General features: G+C 36.6%; 1 protein-coding gene across 35 annotated transcripts in view; it reads left to right on the plus strand.

Moving 5' to 3' along the window:
- The window catches only part of clasp2 (cytoplasmic linker associated protein 2), a 69,395-nt gene that overhangs the window by 28,717 nt on the left and 12,781 nt on the right, over positions 1-27,897 (plus strand). For 4 of the 35 annotated variants that reach the window (XM_073821361.1, XM_073821385.1, XM_073821384.1 and 1 more), the window contains 23 exons: positions 2,869-2,945; positions 3,107-3,199; positions 6,731-6,876; positions 7,037-7,172; positions 7,260-7,330; positions 8,879-8,938; positions 9,325-9,402; positions 9,481-9,648; positions 9,747-9,784; positions 11,654-11,818; positions 12,071-12,091; positions 12,712-12,816; positions 15,226-15,252; positions 15,811-15,837; positions 17,065-17,232; positions 17,423-17,464; positions 18,156-18,263; positions 20,956-21,018; positions 21,514-21,620; positions 22,836-22,859; positions 22,995-23,242; positions 23,331-23,394; positions 27,670-27,833. In XM_073821361.1, coding sequence (XP_073677462.1) covers positions 2,869-2,945; positions 3,107-3,199; positions 6,731-6,876; positions 7,037-7,172; positions 7,260-7,330; positions 8,879-8,938; positions 9,325-9,402; positions 9,481-9,648; positions 9,747-9,784; positions 11,654-11,818; positions 12,071-12,091; positions 12,712-12,816; positions 15,226-15,252; positions 15,811-15,837; positions 17,065-17,232; positions 17,423-17,464; positions 18,156-18,263; positions 20,956-21,018; positions 21,514-21,620; positions 22,836-22,859; positions 22,995-23,242; positions 23,331-23,394; positions 27,670-27,833 — 2,200 coding nt within the window. Of the gene's footprint in view, positions 1-2,868; positions 2,946-3,106; positions 3,200-6,730; positions 6,877-7,036; positions 7,173-7,259; positions 7,331-8,878; positions 8,939-9,324; positions 9,403-9,480; positions 9,649-9,746; positions 9,785-11,653; positions 11,819-12,070; positions 12,092-12,711; positions 12,817-15,225; positions 15,253-15,810; positions 15,838-17,064; positions 17,233-17,422; positions 17,465-18,155; positions 18,264-20,955; positions 21,019-21,513; positions 21,621-22,835; positions 22,860-22,994; positions 23,243-23,330; positions 23,395-24,147; positions 24,205-26,633; positions 26,637-27,669; positions 27,834-27,897 lie in introns of all 35 variants that reach the window. The other 31 variants (XM_073821388.1, XM_073821392.1, XM_073821387.1 and 28 more) reach the window with 28 other exon arrangements.

The raw sequence follows: 27,897 nt of genomic DNA on the forward strand, positions 1-27,897 counted from the left end.
CAGGAGCGCTTCACAATAATTAACCGAAACCCAGGTAATTGCCTCACAAACACTATATCTAGAAAGCTTTAAATTATTATTTTACTATAAAACGAAATAATTAAAATCGAAAACAAAACTCTTTCATTAGCTAATCCATAAAGATGCATTAGGCATTAATGAGCAGATGGCAGGATCGTCAATTTCATCTTTGCAACACTGAATCAGAAAATACTAGTTTATTAATAAGTAATTCGAATATTTTCTTAATTTTTGCCTTGACACATTCATGGTAATTACTTTTGCTGGGGCTTTGAGGCCAGTTTTGCGTGCATTTGAATGCGGAACTCTTCCAGCTGGTCGCTGCTGATGGCAGGACACTAAACACCGCCATGTGGCAGAATGAATGTAGCAGAAAGTTAGTCAAGTTATCCCGTTCCAGCGTGCAAAGTCACATGACTTTTTTAATGCGCACTGAGGAATTTAATTTGAGAGGCTTCTTGATGGGAAATGCAGCATGTACACCACAGCAAGCCGCTGTCTTGACGGATAGTAATTTTAGTTTATTTAGTCTATATATTTGGCAGATGTAAAGCATACATGTGTATGTTTTTTGTGTTAGTCCATTTTTATTTTATTATTATTATTATAACAGTTCAAGGAGCAACATGTTAGTGCACTTTCTAAAGATTTTAGTTCTGTTTTTGAATAAAGGGTTGTAAATCCCTTGTTTTTTTTTATCCGATTCATCGATTAATCGAAAAAATAATCGACAGATTAATCGATTATTAAAATAATCGTTAGTTGCAGCCCTAATGTGGTCATTGTCTATTTTTAGACAATCCAGTGGGGGAAAAAATAGTTCACAGATGAAAGGTGCTTTTTACTTTGAAAGGTGTATTCTTTGATTTTTCTCTTCTAATTTGGAACTAAAACTAAATAAGCTTAGCAAAGTCAAATTTGGTCTTGCATCAGTGGAAAAAAAAAAGCTTCACATTATGTAACAGTGAGAGCTGTTAAAGGTCTAATATTATAAAATGGATCGTTCCAGTTTTAAATTTGAGTTTGATGAACCACATCCAGATCTGTTGTAAAGTAGTGGATATACAGACACCTCATAAGTTCACTGACAAGCCATATTTTTTTTATGCATTATGGTTATTAAAGGGATGGTTCGGAGTAGATTTGACTTCATTGCTGTGCACTCCGAAGCCCATGTAAATACCCCATCCGAAGTTTTTTTTACCTTAGTCAAACATTGAGGGAGATATCAGAGTTTTTCGAATGGTACATGACATGTGATGTATCTCGTAAATTGCACCACTAAACGAGCACGGCACGTAATCTTACCAAACTTCTACAGTAGTGTAAATAGGGTATGTACTCAAACGCTGCATCAGAAAATTTGTAAGTCCACCATGAGTGTTTTAAAAACAACTTTTACCCGATCCCTACTAGTCTCAAAAACTACAAATGGCGACACGTCGACGTCACTTCCATGGTTTGGGAAAAGCACGTAAAAGTCCACCTACTGTGTCTGTGTGTATGTCAACGTAGTAGGTGGACTTTTTGTGAGTCACGTCTTTAGTTTTTTTGGCTAAAAATACTTGGTTTGTATCAGCAGTTTACAATGAATTGCCATTTTTGCTGAGGCTCATTACCGAGCTTTCAATTTAAAAGGTCCACCCAAAATGCATTGATATGAGGGTTTCCTGGTGGCTGACTGACAGCTCACTGATGCTGATGTGTTTATCAGATGCTTCGGGTCTCCCCCCTGTGTGGCAGATCTTACAGGCCAAACCCCCTCTGGGCTTTGTGATTGATCATTCAATTACAGCCGGATAGGAAGACAGACAGGAAGTCCATTAGGACTGAAAGCTGTTAATGTGTAGGATAAGTTTCTTCCCTCATATAAGACACTAACAGCCTCTGTAATATGTTGCAAACTGCTATTTCACTGCATTTGGTATACAGATTTAAAAAAAAAAAATACTCACACACATTTATGTGTGTATATAGACGGTTTCAACGGCAACAATATAAACAAACGTTACTGCGCATGAGCGCTTTTGTGGCCCAAACTTAACTTCCGGTATACATCCAAATAGAATCAATAACAACAGCTAAATCCTTCTAGAGTAGATTATTTTTTTAATAACAAGCGAAATATGTTGGCTGCATAAATTAGACTGATTTATTAAAAATGCAAACTCATTACTTCCCAGTAGGAGGTGCTTTAAGCACGAGAAACGAGGTTTCCCCGGTAATGGCTATAGACAAAGCAGCTCTTAATTTAAAAACGCTGCCTTATGCAGGATGAAATGAAAATGACATTTTCTAAAGACAGTCTTTCTTCAGAAATACAGTGATATAAAAACACCCACGCCTGGGTTTGATTTTTAAACGTGTAAGTTTATTCAACGAAGTCTATTAACAGATTAATGAATTAGTCTATTATTTCCAATTGGAAAATCAGTCGGTTTTTATATCGTGGCAGGTCGCCACAAATAAATAAATGTTTGGGAAACACATACCACAGAACAATAACCTGAGACCAACTTCATTACTCATTATTAGCTGCGTTTGTAGCCCGCGACATAAACAAACACAGACCGGAAGTTAACTTAGGTCCAGGCGCGTGCACCCGATGAAACCGTCTATATGTAACTCCCTCCCCCCACAGAGAACACCCTCCCGTTAGACTAGCAATTCAACAGTTGCCATAGGAACACCTCATTGTGCTCAGTTTCTATGGTAACGGCTCCAACTGTCAGTTAGTTGTCTCCTAGCGTGACTGAGATTAAAAATGTCTCAAACAGTGTTGGACAGATTCATAAACCTCATAGCTGTCTTGAGTTTGTGTTCTAATGGAAGTCATGTGTTTTGCAGGTGTCTCTAAGGAGGGGACAGGAGCTGTGGATGAGGAGGATTTTATCAAAGCATTCACTGACGTCCCCACGGTTCAGGTGAGACGCACTTGCGTATAAATGAGGGAGGTTTTGCTCAATTCTCTCAGAACCTAGTTACAAATCCACCCGTGGCTTTCATAGCGTTCACGTTTGATTAAAGGCTTGGAATTGTTTGATGTAAAACTCATGTGTCTCTGTGCGTCTCTTTGGTTACATAGATCTACTCCTCACGAGACCTGGAGGATAATCTGAACAAGATCCGTGAGGTTCTATCTGATGATAAACACGACTGGGACCATAGAGCAAATGCAGTGAGTAAAACATACACAATTTAAACACTCATGCAAGTAAAGTTACGCTGGTCAATACTGCAGTCACCTTGGACCTACACTGACACCAAGCAGTGTGGATGCAGCGTCATGCAAATGAATCAATAAATACCATTTGTGGCTCTTTAATGTGCTGTTACAGATCACTGTAGCACCTCAGTTCAAGGAGCCTGTGAACGATCATCTTTTCCTTATTACTAGTTGTAGCACAAAATACATTTAATGAACATCAGAAGGTATCTTTTTTTCAACCACAGAAAGATGTCAGTACACACCATTTTTGCTAATGCCATAGTCATCCATTATTAATTAATCAGTTGAACCTTCGCTAAAACCTACCCCCCTTAGTTGCGGTTGCTAAGTCCGACAAGCCATGGCGCTCTCACACCATACATGTTCTCACGTAGTGAAATATACATCTAGAGTGAAGAGGACACTGACATTGCGCCAACAGATAAGACAGAGCAGGGTTTTTTTGGTATGAAATAGTGTCTGCTTTCAAATTTATTCACTTTCTTAATAAATTCAAACAATACCTTTTTGTGGCTCTTTAATGTGCTGTGACAGATCGCTGTAGCGCCTCAGTTCAAGGAGCATGAACCGATCATCTCCTTATTACTAGTTATAGCACAAAATAAACTAAATGAACATCAGAAGGTATCTTGTTTCAACCACGGAACCTTTGCTAAATCCCACCATCCTTAGTTGCTGTTGCTAAGTCCAACAAGCCATGGCACTCTCACACCATACATCATGTGACAGCCAGTGAAAAATACATCTCAGAGCAAAGAGGACACTGACATCGTGCCAACGGACAAGAAAGAAGAGGTTACTTTTGGTATGAAATTGTATCTGCTTTTAAATTTGGTCTTTTTGGAATAAATTCAAACAGTAAATACCGTTTTGTGACTCTTTAATGTGCTCTGACAGATCTGATCATTTCTTATTACTAGTTATAGTACAAAATAAACTAAATGACCATCAGAAGGTATCCTGTTTCAACCGCGGAAAGATACCGATACACACCATTTATCAATGGATGTTAATCTACTCTCCTGTCTGGTTTGTGTGTCGGACAAAAGGGTCCAATTCTGCGTTATGATTGGTCAGAACGTCTTGTCAATCAAACTCCTGGCGAAGGTTCAATTGAACTTAAGTGTCCAATAATATGACGGTTGCCAAGATGAAGACCAGTTTGACTGGTCATGTGATCTCAACATGATGGCCCACGTGAGAAACCTGCTTTATGTAAAATAACAGTTTTCATTAGGTTACTGATTTGACTGGAGTGTAGAGAATTTTGGTTAGCTCAAAGAATTTAAGATGATCAATATATGTGTGTATATGCATGAGACTGTTCCTCTCATCACATATACACTGCAAACTCCACCAGGTCTTACGACCAATGAATAGGATGAAATGAGTTATTTAAAACATACATTTCAGTCAGGGAAAGTAGTTTAACTCACAGGAAATCGTGTATAATAATCGTCATTAAATATACGCAATTTCCAGTTTCTGATCAGTAACAGTAATAACGATATCGACTGGTTTCTTTGTCCAGCAAATTATTCAGCGATACCCATTACTCTGACGTTGGCCCGTCGTCACGGCAACGCGTTTTACTAACCAGAACGGAGTTAAAACAATTGAACAGAATAGGGCTTAAGGTAGCAATATGAGATCGAAACAGTTTAAGTGACTTTGTAATGTAAGCATTCAGCACAGAGAATCATTATATGTGAATATATGGTTGTTTATTAAACTATTCTACTTACAAACGATCGCACATAGACAAACGTACATAAAACACAAATAGACAGAGAACGCGTGAGAGAGAGAGAGTAAGAGAGAGAGAGAGAGAGTAAGAGAGAGTGAGACAGAAAGTGAGTTTGCAAAGGGACAGGAATGAAACGGTTCTGAACATCCTGAAATCGTTTCTTTTATAAAACGCCTTAAACGCAGCTATCTACGTTTGTAGAAAGGACGGATACTTGCAAGCTTGTTGTTGTTGTGCATTGTTCCGTTTGTGTTCAGTTCAGAAAGTCCTTTCCAGTTCCTTGAGAGTATCGCAGGCCTCATCATCTCCTCCGCTAGGTGAGACCCCCCCCCCCCCCCCCCCCCCATGGATCTGGGGGGAGGTGCGGGTGACGTGTCTTTGTGTCCCGAAGGCAAGAGCGAGCGAGTGAGAGAGATGAGGGAAGGTTTATAAACCTGTAGGTCGTTCACGCCCACAGTTGGACCTTGTCCAATCCGGTTGATCTGAGTTTTGGAGGGAAGATTGAAAGTCTTTGTCTCTCAAAATGTTGTTTCGCATGTGGAAGCTGATTGGTTGTTTGGCCACAAAACTTTCAAAAGTTCAATAATACATATAAAGCAAGGAGTTATTAATATGCCACAAACATTAACATTTAGGGAATAATAAATGCTGCTCATAGACACCAAACATGATCTATGAATCTTCTCGGTTGACTGAGTGATTCTAAACGTGAGTCTTAGCATGCACAATAATTCACCTATTGCGGATTAATGTTTGAGGCTGACATACATAACAGAAACAACAATATAAGAAAAGGTAACAGATTGATACGTGTACATTTCTATATAACTGTATGTGGGACTGCATGTCTGAATAAGGAAAGTCTATCTTTCCCTGCATTTCTGGTAGGAGTCTTATCTTGATGGTGGGGGGATGACCTGGATAGTGAACAAAGGACTGGCTCATAGCACATAGGTGTTAATCATGGGGGAGAAGTCATTTAAGGAATATAACTAGTTATTTCATGTCTGATTGGCTCCATGCACTACAGGAGTCTCCATCTAGGTTTTACTGACTTCTTTAGATTTAAGCAATTCTTCACTCAAAAGTTGCAACTTGAAATAGCGACAAATGGATTATTGAAAAAATTTAGGATCGGGACTTCTATTCAAGTATTCTGGTTGTTGATTGGATTGTGAGATGTTGACATTGCACTCAAAATTTAATTGAAGCTTGTAGTCTATTGTGGATGGGCATGGTTTAAATGGAATAAATGATTGGAGAAATTCTGTATGCATCACTAAAAAATTTATTAGATTTTGATTAAACATTACAAGGCCAAAAAAAAGAAATAAGTAATTGCATGAATGAATTGTGCACATTAATATCTATAATGTGCTTTCACAAAATAGTGTAAAGTTTGGTTTCATGCAGAACTAAGCTCATCAACATTGTCTCCATATTCCGCTGAATTTGTTCCCTCAACAAATATTTGGTGAAATGTGGTATTATTAGTGTTTCCCATGAGAAATGTCAAAGTTCAAGAGGTGATGTCATTGGGATGCACCAGACCTAGAGTTTTCTTTGTGACCATGCATATGGTTTGTTTACACTCCATATTTTAAACCCCTATTCAACATTTTATGAAAATGTAAGAAGTTTCCTGGCTTTTTGTAGTTTAGCTTATGCCCTTTCATTCATTTGTGACAAACCCTGTTTGATGTGGTCTTGTTCCCTCTCCCTCTCACTCACAGCTAAAGAAATTCCGATCTCTGCTGGTTTCCGGGGCAACAGACTATGATTGTTTCTACCAGCACCTGCGTCTGTTGGATGGTGCATTTAAGCTGTCGGCAAAAGACCTGCGTTCTCAGGTGGTGCGGGAGGCTTGCATCACGGTGGCGTGAGTGTCTTAATGAGAACTTAAATCTCTGGATAGTGTATAATATGCAAATTTTTGAGATCTATTTTTCCATCGAGCACTTAATTAGGTGCTGAAGACAAGGGGGTGACAAGCTTTTAGAGCACTAAATTATTGTGTCACTATGTTTTTGTCTATGCAGGCATCTTTCCACACTATTAGGGAATAAGTTTGATCATGGAGCAGAGGCCATTGTTCCAGTGCTCTTCAATCTTATCCCTAACTGTGCCAAAGTGATGGCCACATCTGGCACAGCAGCCATACGCATCATCATACGGGTGAGAAACAGTCGTGTGCATTAGTTGATTCTCTTTGACTGCACTTTGTCTGTGTGTGTGTTTGACAGTGTGTTTTTGTATTTTCAGCACACTCATGTCCCTCGTCTAATTCCCCTCATCACTAGTAACTGCACGTCAAAGTCTGTGGCCGTCCGGAGGTGAGACGTTAAAACCATTTAAACAACTGGGATAAAACAGAGGGCGAGCAATCTGATTTGCTTTTTGCTTTATTTACTTTTGTGACACATTTTTCCAGGATTTTTTGATGAATCGAAAGTTCAAAAGAACTTCTTCTTTTTTTTTAAATACAATCAAAAAAAAAAAAGTAAAAGACTTTACTGGCACTTTTGATTTTTCTTTAATGCAAATAAAATCATGACCCCAAGAATCAATTTGAATCGAATTGTGAGGTACCAAAAGATTCCCACCCCTAATTTTTTCCCCTCTGTGATTTTTTTTTTCTACTTGCTTAAACGGATAGTTCACCCAAAACTAAAACATTCTGTCATTAATTACTCACCCTCATGTCGTTCCAAAACTTTGTTCGTCTTCTGAACACAAATTAAGATGTTGTTGATGAAATCTGAGAGCTTTCTGATCCTGCATAGACAGCAATGCAACTTAAACGTTTAAATGGCCCAGAAAGGTAGTAAGGACATAGTTAAAATAGTCCATGTGACATCAGTGCTTCAACCGTACTGTTATGAAGCTACAATAATAGTTTTTGTACTTAAAGAAAACAGAAATAACATCTTTATTTGACCATTTCCGCTAGGAATTTATCAAAAATATCTTAATTTGTGTTCTGAAAATGAACAAAGATCTTACAGGTTTGGAGTATTTAATGACAGAGTTTTCTTCTTTTTTTTTTTCATTTTGTAATACAAATATTACAGTCCATAGTAATATAGAGCAACAATTTTATTTTTTTTCTATTTTTCTAAGCATTTTACAACCTGTAAATACAGGGTAAATTCTTTGAGGGATGATGAAACAAATATCTAAAGCCGGATTTAACTCTATTAATTGAAATTGGCAGTTTTAAAAGAACTGATTCATAGAAATGACTCCAACTTCCCAATTCTTTTGTTAATGAGGATTAAACCAAACACCTCATTACAAATAAGTGTCTTAACATGTTCTTACTTGCAAGTCAGGAATCTAGGTCTGCTGGCACAATCATTAAGACATGTGAATGGCTAAATAAAACGCACATTATGATGCTGGTTAAAGGGAAAGTTCACCTAAAAATGAATATTCTGTCATTAATTACTCGCTCCAACCCTGTTAAGACCTTTGTTCATCTTCAAACACAAATTAAGATATTTTTAAAGAAATCCGAGAGCTTTCTGACCCTACATGGACAACAACGCAACTGACATGTTTAAGGCTCAGAAAGGTAATAAAGATGTTAAAATAAAAAAGTCCATGTGACATCAGTTGGTCAACCTTAATTTTTTGGCGATGCTAGAAATATCTTAATTTGTGTTCAAAAGATGAACAAAGGTCTTACCTGTTTGGAAATGACATGAGGGTGAGCAATTAATGACAGAATTTTTAATTTTATATTTCCAGCAACTAAATATTGTAGTCTTTATAAATATATTTTAAATATTGAATTTATCTCCCAGCCCTCCCGAACCCTTGCCAAGTTTACAGACCTGTGTGTGTACTCAATTCTCTTTCTTCCTCTCTTTGTCTGTCAGGCGCTGTTATGAGTTCTTGGATCTGCTGCTGCAGGAATGGCAGATTCACTCTCTGGAGAGGTACCACCACAGCGCAGGCTAAACTGGAGCTGCCTACTGGTGTTGAAAGGCCAAAACTGCACAATAGATTAGATTAGATTCAACTTTATTGTCATTACACAAGTACAAGGCAACAAAATGTAGTTTAGGTCTAACCAGGAGTGCAATAAGCAGCAAGTGCAGGATATAGGTTTAATTTATAAGTTATAAGTGCACTTATAGGAGATATGTGCAGGGAGAAGCTATGGAAAATATTTACAGATGAAAGTACTGTGGGCATAATTTACAGATGCTATTAACAATTAGAATGTACAAATAGAGGAACATAATATACAGGTTGCTATTAGCTATAATCAGGAATATTACAACAATATAACTGCTCTTTATCTTTTCCCTCTGTGTCTTAGGCATGTGGCTGTGTTGGTGGACAGTATTAAGAAGGGAATCAGAGATGCAGACTCAGAGGCTCGAGTAGAAGCCAGGAAGTGAGTGCCGTCCTCAAATGAATGCATGTATTTTGTTGTTTCCTGTTGTGTTTCATCTTCTATGTTGCTCTCTCTAAGGGCCTACTGGGGGTTGCGGGCTCATTTCCCCAGGGAGGCGGAGTCTCTGTATAACTCGTTAGAACCGTCCTATCAGAAGACAATTCAGTCGTTTCTAAAGAGCTCGGGCAGCGTGGCATCCCTGCCGCAGTCAGATCGCTCGTCCTCCAGCTCGCAAGAAAGCCTTAAGTAAGAATATCTCACTCACCCACATCTGACAATACCAGAGGCTACCTGTAAAGAATACATTTGAAAAAGAGCTCTGTTTTTTCTTTTCTCTTTCACAGTCGGCCGCTGTCAAAGTGGTCAGCTGCTCCAGGAAGAGGTGAGATCCTTACGTGTGTGCACATGTCTTGGAAAATTTGTATGGTAATTGATGCCTGTCGTATGGCCCTATGATTTCTGCTATGCGTAAAACACAAACAGAATCGCAAAATCTAATCATAAAAATGAAATTTACTGTATAACACTGAAAATCATGGAATTTGGCAACTTTTGGATGAGTAAATCAAAAGTAGGTTACTTCACTTAAATCAAAATGTGATATGGACAAGTGTCTGTAAATATTAAGCCGAAAAAGACTATTTAAATATGATTCCTGCATGTTCTACATGTCTCTGTGTAAATGAATGATACAGACACACCGTGTCGTTTACTACACGCATACTAAAGTGCGTGTGACGTTTGCCATCTCAGTATATGAGCACATGAACACATAAACAAAATTTCTAGAACTGCTCTGACTTCATGAGCTGTTTAATTTGAGAGGAAATAGTCATATCATAGGCTACACAAACAGAAACTTAAATGTTTTCACAGCAACCCGTCAAAATAAAAGTTCAGTTGTGAAAAAATATATTACTCAATGTAATATTACTAATATAATAAAATTATTATTAAAACAAGAAATAATCACACAATTTTTCTTCCATGTTTTAATTTTAACCATAAACCTCTGTTGTGTGGCACTTAGCCAAAATAGAAGGCTTTGTTTAATTGTTATTTGATAAAAATTATTAACGTTTTTTGCCACCATGTATTTTCCAGAGAAAGAAAAAACTCATAGGGCTCTATTATTGTTAAAATAAATAAATAAACAAATATATACAGAAATACAAAAATAATGTTAACTAATATTTATTAAACCAATAAAGTGGAATCCAGAAAATTAAAATGGAAAACACAAATGAAACACATTTCAAATATATAATTTTTGTTATAATAAATTGTCTTATGATTTCAGTTAATTAAACATGGTTTTTGATTTAATAAAATGTAATTTAACCATTAAAACATAGTCCAGAAAAAAGTAATCCAGAAGAATTAAAACTGATTAAAATAAAATAAAATAAATAATTTGGGAAAAATAAATAGGGTTTTATTAAACTTTTATTTTTAGACTTTTAAAAAAATGTGATTATTTAATTGAGAGAGAAATATTTTTAGGTCCTGACCTTTTTTTTTTTAGACTTTACCTTTACTAATGAATTTGAAATGTTTATTTTTAGGGTTCAAATATTACATACATAAAAATTCTAAAGGAATTTTCAGTTCAGATGTGAGAGCACAGGATGTTAACTTTCCCATGTATGTGATAACTACCCATGTAGTTACCCCCAGCAGGGTTAAAACTGCTAAAACTGAAACTTATTTGAAAATCAATTATTTATTTTTTTGTTAATTGAAATAAGAACTGAAATAAGATAAAGCTAAATAAAAGTTTTTAATGTTTTTTTAATGGCAAAAACACATGAAAGTGAAAGCTGAAACATAAAAATAAAAGCTTGAAATATTAATAAATACTAAAATATAAATAATTAAATAATACTGGTTCACAGTGAGAAAATGTTATGAGAATATAAATGTAATTAGTAATGGGCATCCAAAATAAGACATACATACAGTAAATATTTACACGTATATAGTTATATTCATATAATTTATATTATCTATAAATATATTTAATATATATAAAATAACATTTTTCTTAAATATATAAATGCACATGTGTGTATTTATATATACATAATAAATATACACAGTACACACACGCATATTATGTGCAAAAACTTTTATTTTAGATGTGATTAATCGCACTAATAATAGTATAAAAAGATTCTTTTTTAGATTCTTTTTAGATTCTTTCATTTAAATAAATGTCGAATACTGATTTTATTTGCGACTGTTCTTTTAGTGCCTGCTAGTTCAAAAACATCAGGATCTCCAGGCTCTTTGCAGCGTTCCCGCAGCGATGTGGATGTCAACGCAGCCGCCGGTGCTAAAGCCAGACACAGTGGACAGGCCGGAGGGGCCGGCCGAGTCACAACAGGCCTGGCCCCTGGATCATACGCATCTCTTGGTAGGAGCCACAAAAAAGTTCATGCATAATTTTATTAACTCACGAATACGCAGAAGAGCTCACACATGTGAATATACAGGCTCTCCGCTCTTTCCTACCACACGCAATAGGAACTAAAGTGAAGAATTGTCTTCATTCTTCAAGGTTACGTGTGTGTGTGTCTGTACGGTTGTGTGATTCTGTTGTGTGTTTGTGTCTTTTATTCTAACTGGTTTGCTGTGCTCCTCTCCTCTCTCTTTTCTTTGGCTTAAGATGATGCCTCTGATAAGGATGGTAAGATCATCTGCCGTTTGCTCATCCATTCTTCTTCATCTTCCCCTTTTCTTACTTGCGCCCTCCCCCTTCTATCGTCCTTCTTTTCTGCTCCTGTACCTCACACTTTCCTTCTGTTTGTCTTTGAATCTTTGATCAGGATTTTGGGGTGATTTATATGCGTGTCTGTGATCTATATTGAATTATGCTAAGTGGAAAGTTGTTTGCTTTTCGTTGTAGCTATTTCAGTGCTTTGTAAGCATAATAGGGAACCCTATCCGCTCACGCATAGTGGGTGGAGCTCTTTGTGTGTGATGTAGCGCTGCTGCTGTCTGCTGGTGGCGTATGGTATTGCAATAATATGACTCATCTGCCTTTCAGTTTATGGTTGTGCCAAGTTGAATTGCTTCATTTAAAAATCCCCCTTACTGATCTGATGCTCTTCTCTTATTCTGTCCATTCTATCCCATCGTCTCTTCCTTAACTCAATCATTAATATGTTCCCTCAATCACAGGACTGGCCCTAGTGGGTGATTGTGGAGGGCCAGCGAAACACTCTGGAAATCTTTCAATATTTATTAGTCACTTGTTGGTGTATTTATGATTAGACTGAGGTTTACAGCATGTTTGTTTCTCTCCAGGTCGACTACGGACTAAGCAGACTTTATCAACGGCATCTAGTATGGGCAGCACTCAGGTGGACTCGAGAGGGCGGACCAGATCAAAAATGGCATCTCAGTCACAACGTAAGTAACAACACACTGTATGTTCACACATTCTGTGTCTACAGTGCAGCAACAATATACTAGACACATTTTACATCTTAAAGGGATAGTTCACCTAAGAATGACAATTCTGTCCTTAATTACCGTTCCAAATCCATAAGACCTTTGTTTGTCTTTGAAACACAAATTAAGATATTTTTTATCAAATCCAAGAGCTTTCTGACCATGCATAGACAGCAACACAACTGACATGTTCAATGCCCAAAAAGGTAGTAAGGACATTGATAAAATAGTCCATCTCTCTTAGTTCATCATCTGTATATTCTGGTTCAAATCAGTAAGGCTGGGCAAAAAATTGCAAGCCGTTCTCTCAGTCAAAATCTTCACACGTGTTTACAAAGACTGTGTTATGCACAGCGTGCTTCTTCCTTGTAAACAAGGCACAGCGCATCCGGCATCCACGCATGCATTGTGTTGCTATCGTGGACAGACGGCAAAGACTGACACAGCAAGAGAAGAAATTGTTAAATAAAACTTTGTTTTCTTTGTGCACAGAAAGTATTATTGTTGCTTCATAACATTATGGTTGGACCACTGATGTCACATGGACTATTTTAACAATGTCCTTATTACAGTTGAGGTAAAAAGTTTACATCCCCCTTTCAGAATCTGCAAAATGTTCATTATTTTGCCAAAAATAAGAGAGATCATACAAAATGCATGTTATTTTTTTTTTATTTAGTACTGACCTGAGTAAGATAATTCACATTTACATATAGTTCACAAGAGAAAATAGTAGTTGATTTTATAAAAATTACCCTGTTCAAAAGTTTACATACACTTGATTACTTGATACCTGAATAATCCACAGCTGCATTTTTTTTTTTTTTTTTTTTTTTGTTTAGTGATAGTTTTTCATGAGTCCCTTGTTTGTCCTGAACAGTTAAACTGCCTGCTGTTTTTCAGAAAAATTCTTTCAGGTCCCACAAATGTTTTGGTTTTCCAGCATTTTTGTGTATTTGAACCCTTTCCAACAATGACTGTATGCTTTTGAGATCCATCTATTCACACTGAGGACAACTGAGGGACTCGTATGCTCATATGAAAAACTTTTGAATGGAATGGAGATGTGTATATTTTTCTATTTTTTCATTTAGTACTGCCACAGAAGCCACAGAAGATACTTGCATGTTTCCCAAAAGACAAAATAAGTTGAATTTACCCTGATCTTCGAATTTAAAAAGTTTTCACTCCCCATCTCTTAATGCAATGTGTTTCCTTCTGGAGCATCAGTGAGCGTTTGAACTCTCTGTAATAGTTGCATACAAGTCCCTCAGTTGTCAGTGTGAAAAGATGCATCTCAAAATCATACAGTCATTGTTGGATAAAGTTTAAATTTACAAAAATGCTGGAAAACCAAAGAATTTGTGGGACCTGAAAGATTTTTCTGAAGAACAGCAGGCAGTTTAACTGTTCAGGACAAACAAGGAACTCATTAACAATTATTACTAAAAATAAAAATAAAAAAACACAGCTGTGGATCATTTAGGTAACAACACAATATTAAGAATCGAGGGGATGTAAACTTTTGAACTGGGTCATATTTTATAAATCCAACTATTTTCTTTTGTGGACTATATATAAACATCTTTTATGTGAAATATCTTATTCAGGTCAGTACTAAATCAACAACAACATGCATTTTGTAAGATCCCTCTTATTTTGGTTAAAGTTATGAACATTTTGCAGATTCTGACAGGGGGATGCAAACTTTTGACCTTAACTATACCTTTCTTGGCCTTGAACACGTAAGTTGTGTTGCTGTGTATGCAGGGTCAGAAATCTCTCAGATCATATAAAAATATCTTAATTTGTGTTCCAAAGATGAACAAAGGTCTTTCGGGTTTGGAACGACATGAGGATGAGTTATTAAAGACAGAATTTTTATTTTTGGGTAAACTAAACCTTTGAGTTGCTCATGTATCACACTTTAACATACCATTGCTCTCATCTAAACTGAGCAGTTTGTAAATGTCTGTAAGTACAAAATATTGTTCTGACTGCAAACTCCCGAAAATGATCCATGCACAAATTTTATACTGAGTCATTCCTATTATGCAGTAAATTTTTCAAGATTCTCTTACAAATACAAAGTTGAAACAAACTGCATTTATTTGAAATGGAAATTTTATAAATATTATCATTTTTACTTTCACTTTTAATCAATTTAATGCATCCTTGCTAAATAAAAGTAATAATTTATTTAAAAGATGCAAATGCAGTGAAACATGACTGTGAACAGTCTTCACACCCTGTGCTGTAACACACGTTGTCAGCTGCATGTGTGTGTGTGTAAGTAAAAGATTATCAGGAGTCATCCTGCTCTAAGGATGTAACCCACAGCTCCTCCAACTGTTTCTGTGCCTCTAGGTTCCGACGATTCTGATTGCACGCCAGGTACCCTCGTCTGACATGTGGGCGAGTGTGTTTAGTTCATGCAAACGTGTGTGTGAGCGTTTGTGAGCGAGCAAGCGTTTCTGTGTCTTGAGTGGCCTGCATGCTGTGTGGTCTTCACTTGGGTGTGACGGTATCAGTCCATTTCTGCCTGCAGGCGTGTAGAAACGCAAACTCTCAGACACATCGGTTTAGCAGTGGATGTTGGGCAGCCTGGGCTGCCTAAACATATTGAGAGTATTGGTGGAACTAAAGCAGTGGCCAACACAACCATGACGTTTTTCATCTTTTTGTGTGCCTTCATGGTGATGTTGTGGAGTCACGTCAGTTGCGATGCTGTTGCAGGGCTTTTTGAATCTATGTGCGCGTCTCATACTGATGTTTTCATTTGCAGGCTGATGGTTTTATTCATTTGTACAGTGTGTGTGTCAGAACAACACATTGACTGCATGTTTTTACCCCATAATGCATTTGTATTCGTTTAATATGCTGTTCCTCCTCCCACCCAATGGGTCTCTTGGCCCCGCCCCGCTCCCTAATCCTCCCCCCTCATTGGCTCAGGATCACAGTCTGCTACCCCTGTTGGTGGTAAGATTTTCAACATATTTCACCTGTCACTCATTCACTTAGTTCAGTTGGGTCTCCAACCTCTAGTTTTACATCTTCCCTTGTCCTGGTTCACGGGAAAAAAACAAGGGTTTTCCCATCAGCCGCCACTCTCTTCACTGCATGGAGGGTGTGTTGCTTGGATCACTTTGGATGGTGTTTTTCTCTCTTTCTCTTTCTTCAAACCTGTGAATAATTTGTAAAACTTCACATTACGGCTGGGCGGTATGACAGTATTCATTCTTTAGTACAGATTCTGCTTCATATTTGTTTTAAATGGCACAATATGAAAAAACATAGTTCTTATGTAATGTGAGGCTGATTCATTTGTGTGCGATTAATTGTTTTACCATTTTGTTTTGTGTCCAGCAAGGTAAATAAGATGTTCCTTTAATATTGAAAACATTTAAGCCACTAAATTATCAAAGAATAGACTTAAGTACACTACCAGTCAAAAGTTTTTGAACAGTATATATACTGACTCCAAGCTTTTGTATGGTAAAGTTTATAATGTTATAAAAGCTTTTTATTTCAGATAAATACTGATTTTTGAATCTATACATCAAATAATCCTGAACACAAATTACTCCGTTGTTTTTAAATATTGATTATTAACTTTTAAAAAACATTAAAAAACTTTGTTTGACTGGTAGTGTACATAGTTGTGTTACAGTTAAAATATATTTACTTGAATTTTCAGCAAAAGTCATTATTGTGAAACGTCTGTTATTACCGTGATTTTGGTCATATCGCCCACCCCTACTTTTCCTGTCACTGAGTGGGGAAATGTAAAGATTTGGTCATTGGTGTGTCAAAGTGCAGCGTGGGCATGTTCATTTGTGTTTGTGTAGAGTTTATAGTCATAGAAACATTTTCACGTGTTCACTAGGGAAACCTCATTCTTCCCTTTTTGTCTCCGACACACAATCAGAATCACAGCACTAGCACTTTTGTGTCAAACTGTCATCTGTGTCTGTGATTGGTATTGTAATGTAAATTATTGCTTTCTGGATAAACAAAATTTTTTTTTATATCTATGAGGGTTAGTTTGTTGGTGACGTTTGAGTTTGGCTTTAGTGGACAGTCTGTATTTTGTGTTATTTATTATATATATTTAATGCTGTTTGTGTTTGTGTGTGCATATAAAAGCATTTATTGTAAATTTCAATGGTCTTTCATGCTCACAAACCTTGTCTTATATATTTGCAGCGGGTTCTCGCTCGGGTTCCCCAGGCCGGGTTTTGACCAGCACAGCTCTGAGCACACTCAGTACAGGAGCTCAGCGTGTGAGTGCAGCTCCAGGTTCCCACCGTCGCAGCCGGATCCCACGCAGTCAAGGCTGCAGTCGAGACTCCAGCCCCACGCGCCTCTCTGTTGGTAAGCACTGGCTTCTGGTCTTCTGTAGTTATGTTTCTCTCTTCTTTATCGATGATTGTCCACTGAATCTGTTGGGGCATAAGATGCAAGAGTGTTGCAATTGCACATTGCCTGTGAGACTTCTGCAGGCCTTCACATAAACCAGTGATAATGTTCTTACCAAAGCTGAAATGTTTTCTTTCAATCAAAGCTCCTTCAAACATCAGTCACATCTACAATGGATCAAAAGGAGGTATGTTTGGTTTTTGGTTTTGTTTTTTTGCTTTGGTCTCCACCAGCCATCCCATAATCATAATCCATCTGCCTGTCTGAGCTGGGGCTGTCATCCTAACGGTGTTTCATGCTGGAGGTTGTGCTTTGTTGCGTGTAACACGCTGCTTTGGGAAAGCAGAACATGCTGTCACATTAACTTGCTGGGTCTTCCCTTGTCTGCTGTGATATTAAACCACACAGCATGGAGCTGCTTTTTGCAAAATGAATGAATGAATGAAATCCATCTCATGAATGCAGATGAACGGTTAAGATACAGAATTTAAAAGCGAAGATTCTGACCTTCCACCTCCCTTTTATTAACATTCACCCTTTCATTTTTAACCTTCTAATTGTTCCTCCCCTGTCACTGAATGTCTTTTTCTAATCAATTCCTTTCATGTGGAATTTAAGCATGGACTCTAGAAATTAGTAGAGAGATTAGTCAATGTTTTCATGTTGTTTGTCTTCCTTTTTTTTCTCTGAGGTTCCTCAAGGCTCCGTATTGGGCCTTTTTTGCTTTTGCTTAGGAAAAACTTCATGGAATTGTTACAGCGTTTCCTTCTGTATTTCTCCTGATTTTCCTGTCTGTTATACCTTTTAATGTCTCTGTTCTTCTTTATCTATTTTTTTCTCTCTGCTCTTGTCTTGATGTTTTCTTGGGGGTGGGTCAGCGAGGGGTAGTCGTATACCACGGCCTAGTGTGAGTCAGGGCTGCAGTCGTGAAGCCAGCCGAGAAAGCAGCAGAGACACCAGCCCTGTGCGCTCCTTCACGCCGCTCGGTGAGTAACCATGGCAGCCATTTCATCTACCAGGATCATTCAGCTTCAATTCAGCAGGAACCCAAAATGATTGGACAAAATCATGCCATGTTGAAAACTGGTACATTACCAGTCAAAAGTTTTGAACAGTCAGATTTTTTTAATGTTCTTTAAAACTCTTCTGCTTACCAAGCCTGCATTTATTTGATCCAAAATACAGCAAAAGCAGTAACGTTTTAAAATATATTTAGTATTTAAAAACTTTTGTATTTGAATATATTTTAAAATGTAATTTATTCCTGTGATTTTAAAGCTGCATTTTAGCATAATTTCTCACATGTGAGTCACATGATTGTTCAGAAATTCTAATATTCTGATTTGCTGCTCAAAAAACTTTTTTTTTTATGTTGAAAATAGAGGAGTATATATAGAAAGTTCAGAAAAACAGCATTGATCTGAAATAGAAATCTTTTGTAACATTGTAAACATTTTAAACATTATCATCACTTTTGATTAATTTAAAGCATCCTTGCTAAATAAAATAATTGATTTCTATCATTTCTTTGACTCCAAGCTTTTGCATGGTAATAGACCAATTTGTAATAGACATCACGGTTACATCACTTGCAGCTGCGCACACACAGTGGTGGCAGAAAAACACTGGTAACAAGTGGAGGGAAACAGATTAAGTTAAACACAGATGTTTAAATGGACAGACTGCTATGATTTACTTTTAAAGCATAAATTTCCAAGCGTAAACTATATGTCTACATAATATCTGCATACGCTGTTCAGAAGGGACACATTGTATTAGCCCTACAGTTACAGCATGACATTATTGACATGACATTATTTTCGTATGCGTTTTTTTTTTTCTTCGTATTTGTCATTCTTTCCTATCAAAATGGTTGCTATAGATGTGAAAACGCAGAAAATCGAACCTGATCAGAGTTTTTTATTTGACAGACAAAAGTTTTGGAGCCAGTGTGTAAATGTGATTGACACAACGTGAGGTCGTATTTATTTTTTAACGGGCGAAAATTTCGGACTGTGCAATGACCATTACTATTACCATTTTACAAAACATTTATGTATTTTATCTCACAATTCTGACTTCCATCTCACAAATGCAAGTTTATATCTCCTAGTTTGGACTTTATAACTCGATTTAACTCAACAATAGTGAGTTTGTCAATTCTCAGGGGAAAAAGCCAGGGCTAAGGGGAATAGAGAGAGAATGATGAGTTGTTTTTTTCTTGTCAGAATTGTGAGATTCAATCTTGGAATTTTGAGAATAAAGTCGGAATTTTGAAATATGAACTCAAATTTACCTTATTTTATTCTTTTATTTCATGACTCCATAAACTGCTATTTGAAAACCGTAATTTTCTGCTACCAAACAAGCTTTGCCCACAAAAAAATGTCATTACTGTTTGCAAACACTGAATTGGTATATAGTATATAATGTTACAAAAGCTTTTCATTTCAGATAAATGCTGATCTTTGGATCTTTCTGTTCATCAAGAATCCTGAAAAAATGTAGTCAGCTATTTTAAATATTGATGATGCTAATAACAATGATACTAAATGTTTCTTGAACAGCAAATCAGCATATTAGAAGGATTTCTAAAGGATCATGTGAAACTGAAGACTAGAGTAATGATGCTGAACATTTTGCTTTGATCACAATAAAATACATTTTTAAATATATTCAATTCGAAAGAAGTTATTATAAATATTGCTTTTGCTGTATTTTGGATCACATAAATGCAGGTTTGGTGAGCATATTACTGTTCAAAAACTTTTGACTGGTTGTGTACATGTCCTCCTTCACGTCATTTGAAACTGGAAGTCAAGCTTCTGCACATTTGCACACTTTGCTCTTTGCTCGACTCTTTGCTTCAACATTTTTGCAGCTACCAACCAGGAATGTTTGTACAGTGATACACAGCTCTGCAAGCACACTTGAACGTTGTATTACAAATATTTTTTAAGCTGAAAATCCCACACATGGTTCAGCTTGGTCAGGAAGCAATTTTCTCCTGGCCCTGTTTTTTTTTTTTGCCTCATCTTACATGGTGAACTTTGCTGATGGATGCTGACACAAACTTCATCTGAGGTCCTTAAATACAGCACACCAGAGAAAAATAATTTAAATATTTGGAGTAATCCTAATAGTCAATATGATATCAAAATCCACTGTTTATTTTCTTAATACACATTCCTCATCAGTATCTACCGGATATTTTTATTGTGGTGTTGTAATATCCTGTCTTGCACTGAAATGTCATAGTGAGGAAGAAAAATTGTTTACTTTGGTACATAAGTATTAAAGCATTTTTTTTTTTTTTGGAAAGAAGCAACATTTTCATTTCAAATCTGTTTTGAGGCACAAACCTCAAAGAGGAATGAAGATTAGAACATTTAAGAAGTTTGAGATCAGATATTTCAGAAGAAACTTTTTTTGAGGGGTGCCCAAATGTGAAAGTATTCCTGCTGTTATGCAGAACACAAGCAGAACTGGACTAATACCCTTGAGCGTTGCCACTTGAAGTGTGTGAAATGTGTGTGTCACAGCGGGGCATGTGTGTGTCTGGTGATGGCACATTCTCACATTACTGCTAATTGGGAGTTTCTCTGGTGAGCTCTAACACTGGCCTGGTTATTTACGCGTATGTGTGCTTGTTTGCATTCTTGTGTGTGTGTGTTGCAGCATCCCGGCATTATTCGCGCTCAACTGGTGCTCTTCATGCCCCAGATGCCTTCGGGGCAGCAGGTGAACTGTCACCCCAGCCGGCACAGGATTTAAAAAAAAAAAAAAAAAAAAGTTTTTCATCTCATCCTTCTGCTTCTTTTTTTAGTTCACCTCCATCAGACCTGCATGCTTTAGTAGTCTTCATAACAGCCGTTCCTCTCATTATGTTGATAACAACCGTATTCAAGTAGATTGGTGTGGAACATTTTTCACAGTCACCTATGATTTTTTTCCCCCCTGAATTTAACCCATGTTTTTAATGTGTGTACTTGTTTTTGGATGTTTTTTTGTTGGTTGTATGGGCATTTGTTGTTAATTTGTCATTTTATGTTTTCAGTGGTAATCATTTGTTTCTGATTTTCTAGTGTTAATGTTCATATTATTTGTGAATTATGTTTTAATTAATTTTCTCGGTATTGATGAGATCACTGCATGCATTTTTTAGAAATGTAGGTGTTGTTATTTATTTACGTGTATTTGTGCATGTGTGTGTAAAATGTGTAATGTGTGTTGTAGGTTCAGGGTTGGGTATATCTCAGTCCAGTCGTCTCTCATCCTCAGTTAGTGCCATGAGAGTGCTGAACACAGGGTCGGACGTGGAGGAAGCCCTGGCTGATGCTCTGGTAAATACAAATACAGGAACTTTGCTTACACCCCTCTCACACGAAAGTTTGCATCCCCTCTTTTATCAGACAATTACCCATAATCTGAAAACTTTCATGGTTTCCACAAAAATATTAAGCATGACAACTGTTTTAAACTGATATTAGATACATTTACATTTTAGAAAATGCTATTTTAACCTTTTAACAGTATTACTGTGTTTTTTTTATTAATTACATTCAGCCTTGGTGAGAATAAGCATAAGAATACTATTAAATCTTACTAATTAACAAATTTTGTTTGCATTTTAGAGTCAGAAGTTAACTTTTCTATTAAGGGGCAATATTTACCCCCTGGACTTGATTTCCAGGGACATTTTTTTACATTTGTGAGGGCAATCACACAAATACTTGCATTTACCCAATTACTTTAATTGATATTTTAAACTGTTGTAAATAACTATAGTCTGTTTAAAATAATATCTCAATTATATGTAAAAAAAATAAATAAATTGTAGATTATTGCTCTTTATATTGTAATAATGATTATTATTATTGTTATTATTTATATAGAAAACAATATATATAAAAAAGTTTTGTTTAGTTTTGGTTATGTCACATTCTAGCTTCACAGACAAATATGTTGGTCTATGACGTTAGCAATTAACACAGCTCTGGCTTTTTTAACACTGATTAATCTAAGCATGTCTGATTGGCCAATGCATTCTGAAGTTCAACAGAAATGTGTTTGATTGGTTATAAGGCTCGACACTGTGCGTAAAAGCTAGCTGATACAGTGTGAGCAAATCGAAATGTAATTACGCAAATTGACAGTTCATTCGTTTTCACATTTCATTTTAATCACGACAGCAGTAATACATTACAGCTAATTGTGCAGAGCCATTTTTTGCCCTTTTGTCTTGAATTTATGTGCCATTTTTGCTCATTTTAGTAGCATTTTTGCCACAAGCCCTCATTAATTTCTGGCCTTTGTGTAGGTATATGAAATTGGGATTTAATAGATTATAAATGCCAAAAGTGGAATATCCATGCAAGTTTTTTTTTTTAAGCTTTAAACAAATATAAATAAATCTTGTATGTTTTGAAAGGGGTATGCAAACTTATGGAAAAAAGCTGTACTGACAAAATTAACCTAACCATTATATTATGTGCTGAATGTGTTAAATGTCTGTCTGTAACTCATGCTTTAACCTTTGGCTTTATCAATGCTGCCAGCTATTAGGAGATATGCGGGGCAAGGTTAGTCTGTCTGGCTTTCTATCTGTCTCTCTGCATTAAGCTGACGTTAAACTTAAATTTTCGCAATCTTTCTTATCTCAGTCTCAGTGTTTACTTAATACCTAAAATGCACATCTCATTTTATGTTTTTCTAAGCAGAAGAAACCAGCTCGGCGGCGGTATGACACCTATGGGATGTACTCGGATGATGACGCAAATAGCGACGCCTCCAGTGCGTGTTCAGAACGTTCGTACAGCTCCCGGAATGGCAGTATTCCAACGTATATGCGGCAAACTGAGGACGTGGCAGAAGTGCTCAATCGCTGTGCCTCTGCCAACTGGTCTGAGAGAAAAGAGGGGCTTATGGGATTGCAGGCCTTGCTAAAAAACCAGCGAACGCTTAGGTAACCCATTCAGAAACTAAATAAGGTGTTTTATTTTTCATATTAAAGCTTTACTTGCATGTGAATATATATTTTCTATTTGTTTTAGCCGTGTTGAGCTGAAGAGGTTGTGTGAAATTTTCACAAGGATGTTTGCAGACCCACACAGCAAGGTACCTTCGCATGCCGCTTTCAAACACGCTCCAGAACACACTTACATCACACACACACACATACACACTTCTGCAGACATAAACCAGCATGAACTCCTGCATCACACAAAACCGCTTGACTGTATCGGATTCTGCCTCACCCACAGCCCGTATTCTCGCCACAAACACACAGATCCACACTCTCAAGCATGTGCAGTGCACACTAACTCTGGGGTTAAGGACCGTGGCTAATCGCATGGTTTGGTTTGAGTGGATTTCTGATTTCAGACAGTTCGCTCGCCTTTTTTCAACCACTGTAACGCCCGACGTCCAAACTTCCTCCGTAGCTTTCCTTCCTTTCTTGCTTGCACTCATGCATACACATACTGGGACTGTCACAATTCCAGAAACATAGAACATCTTAAAAAAAAAAAAAGCCATTAGGAAGAAAATGAGAATGCTCAAACTTCAATATAGCCATGTAGGATTTCAAGGAGTTTAAATAATACATTTAAATAATTCTTAAAATCAATCAATTCATATAAAACAATTCTAGTTTGTGGAGCATCCCATTAAATGCATTAGAAAAAGTGTTGTACAGCCCAGTCCTACACGCACACAGACTAACCCACGTTTGAGGTGTCTCTCTTTCTCCACTCACAACGATTTCCTGGAACCTCCTTCTGGCATTCTCTATCTTGTCGGGTAGGCCGTAGCTCCGCCCTATTTATCTGATTGCTGGGCTCATGGCCCGCCACTCTTTCTGATTTGCAGCGTGACCCCAGAGGCTTCGGCACGGCAGAATCCGGTATCAGTTCTGCCTCTTTTAAGGTACAGAAGTCATTCTCACACTGCTGTCCAACACAATCACATTCTACAGCCACTCAAGCTTTTCTTCAGGGGGCTGGAAAAACCTGGATCATTTTATGTGGTTAATTTTAAAATTTTGAAATATGCTCACGGTTTTCATATGGTTTCATTGAAATGGTCTTGTTTTAATGGAGTGCCTTATTTTTTTGATTCTTGTGTTTGAACTATTTCACAGAATAATTTACTTAAAGGGTTAGTTCAACTCAAAATGAAAAATCTCTCTTCATTTAATTACCCTCATGTCATTACAAATGTATACGAAATTTGTTCATCTTTGGAACACATTTTTTAATGAAATCAAAGATTTCTGTCTCTACATCGAAAGTCTGTTCGCCCAAAACTCTGAAAAAACCACTGACCCTTTAAAGCATTTGTGAAGAGATCATAAAATAAATACATATGAATTTATTGGTTAATCTAAGTCCTTTGAAAAGACACAATTGCTTTATATATATATATATATATATATATATATATATATATATATATATATATATATATAACATTTCTTAAAGGGAACCCTTAGGTATTAAAGGATTAGTTCACTTTCATAACAACAATGCACAGATAATGTACTCTCCCCCTTGTCATCCAAGATGTTCATGTCTTTCTTTCCTCAGTCGTAAAGAAATTGTTTTTTTTTTTTGAGGAAAACATTTCAGGATTTCTCTCTTTATAATGAATATGGATGGCGCCCCGAAGTTTGAACTTCCGAAATGCAGTTTAAATGCACTTTAAATGCAGCTTCAAAAGGCTCTAAACTATCCCAGCCGAGGAGGAAGGGTCTTATCTTGCAAAACGATCGGTTATTTTAGAAACAAATTGACAATTTATATACTTTTTAACCTCAAATGCTCGTCTTGTCTCATCTCTGCGCAGCACATTCAAAGTGTGTGTGATTCGGGTAAATACAGTTAGGGTATGTCTAAAAACTCCCATCTCATTTTCTTCAAAATCGCCTTAGATCGCTGCAAAAGTACCAACATAGTGTTTACAAAGTAAACATACAAAGAAACTCAAACGCCCTTAATAAAAAAAAAAGGTAAAAACCGCATTGTAGGACGATTTTGACATTGAAGACGAGATGGGAGTTGGGAGTTTTTAGACGTACCCTAACTGTATTTACCCGAATCACACTGAAAATAACTGATCGTTTCGCTAGATAAGACCGACCCTTCCTCCTCGACTGGGATAGTTTAGAGCCTTTTGAAGCTGCATTTAAAGTGCATTTAAACTGCATTTCGGAAGTTCAAACTTCGGGGCTCCATCCATATTCATTATAAAGAGAGAAATCCTGAAATGTTTTCCTCAAAAAAACATAATTTCTTTACGACTGAGGAAAGAAAGACATGAACATCTTGGATGACAAGGGGGTGAGTACATTATCTGTGCATTGTTGTTATGAAAGTGAACTAATCCTTTAAGACTTGTATAGCTTAATATAATCTTACTGAAATATGTAGTAGAAAACCCATGAAAGATTTACGTTACTTAAAAAATTAACATTAATTTTTTACATATTTTGGACTATGGGGAGCGCCTTTATTTCAATGGCGTCAAAGAGTCTAAACATCCCTGGATATTAAGTGAAATCTGCGCTAAGAAACTCCTTCAGTGGCTGCGGTGTCATGACAATCGTCAGCATGTTTACATCCTGTCAGGATGGCATCTAGCACTTCTTGTCTCTGCCGTTAGTTCACTTTTTCAGTGGCTATGGTCTACTAAAAGCCTCAAAGGCTCCAGGGCTAAAGTGGAGAGAACAGTAATGCAGGTCTTTAGGAAGTTTTATTCATCCACAGGCATCTTCCCATTTTTGCTCCTCTTCTTATCACTAGGAAAGCATCACTTTTTACTCAAGACTTGCATCACTTCTCATGTTGCCCTTTGACTGAAAATTAGAAGCCAAGCCGCACAGTGTGGCATCCTATCAATATTTATTTTTTAGAGTTGTGTTGCTGTAAAAATAGTAACAGATAGCGCCAGTAGCTCACCAAGTGCAACCGTGTCACATAATTGAAATAATGGAGCCCCCCATAGTCCAAAATATGTATAAAACGATGTGGAATTTTAAAATAACGTGAAACTACATATTTTAGTAAAAGACTTCATTCATGTTGTATTAAGGCTTACAAGTCTTAATACCCGGGGTTCCCTTTAATGGTTTGGAATGACATGAGGGTGAACAAATGATGAGACAATCTCTAATCCTTTGTCACAGTGCCATAACATGTTTAAATGTCAAACTTATTTGAAATGTAATGTTTTTATTAATTTTTAAGTGGTTCCAAATGTGGTTCTGCAAATGGTCAGTTTTTAATCTTTTATGTTTTTATGGAAATTCACCAGTGTGTTTGTTTCTTTTCATGCCTTACCCTGTGGTGGAACTGTAGAGAGTAAGTTTGGTTAACTTTTGTGCAAATGTGTTTTTTTTTTTTTTTTTTTTTTGGACTGCTTGTTTGTTTTTGGGCAATGCCAGTATCCAGAAACTATGAGATGCTAATCTAATACATAGCTGGAAAGCTTTTTTTTACAGTTTTTGGCTGTGTTTGGGACTGTGTACTAACAGGACAATCTACTTTACTAATATACTAATCTGTAACAAAATATGATGATGGAAATGTGACATCTAACAGATGACAAAGATGTTTTTGATCCTGCTATTAATCTGTGGCTTTGCTGTTAACTAATCAAGAATATCTAAAATGTGTCTGTTGTAAACATCAGTAATCTGAATGTTTGATTTTGCACATTATTGGTTGTTAATGTAACAAGTAGCATGCAGTTTCTATATTTATGTGTTGTATTTGTTTTTAAGGAGGCAAATCTTCTGAAAATCCCAAGTAGGTAAATAACTTAGTGGTGCCTTTATCATCTAAATAAACTGCTGACTGAATCATATTGTGCCGTTTGAAACACTCTGATTCTTTTGAAAATCAGATCATGTAGAGAATTCTCAAATATTGTGTGCTGCTCACTTTAAATTTCCCATATTTCTGTGTTTAATATTAATTGTCTACATCACTAATTATATAGACTTGTATCATGTATCATTTGTGCATTTTCGAATGACTTTATATGAAAAGTGGATCTTTTTGTTCATAGTTTCTTTACGAACTAATGCTGTTCATTTGGAGAGTCAAATCTTTTTATATAAAGTCTTGTAATTTTATATCTTGCGTATCACAATTGTACATGAAGGTGGGTGATGGCATTGGCACTGCTTAGACATTTTCCTACTGGGAGATAAAAACATTGCACCATTAGCTCTAACATATGAACAAATGTCCCCTGACTGAATAAGATGAATGCATGAATCAAAAAAAAAAGTAATTTTGTGGTCATGCGTATTTGTTGTTAATTTATTTGTACTGATTTAACAGCTGTTGTGTATTTCTGATGTCTGTTTTGCTGATTGTGTTTGTACAGGTGTTCAGCATGTTTTTAGAGACACTGGTGGACTTCATTGCAGTTCATAAGGAGGATCTGCAGGACTGGCTTTTTGTGCTGCTCACACAACTGCTGAAGAAAATGGGAGCAGATCTGCTCGGCTCAGTACAAGCCAAAGTACAGAAAGCCCTAGATGTCACAAGGTATTTTAGATGAAAAACTGGAAGCCTTCATTTCTGTAAGGCTCTGTTTCATTTATTAATTGAT

The sequence above is a fragment of the Garra rufa genome, chromosome 17, assembly GCF_049309525.1.
Source record: "Garra rufa chromosome 17, GarRuf1.0, whole genome shotgun sequence".
Lineage (NCBI taxonomy): Eukaryota > Metazoa > Chordata > Actinopteri > Cypriniformes > Cyprinidae > Garra > Garra rufa.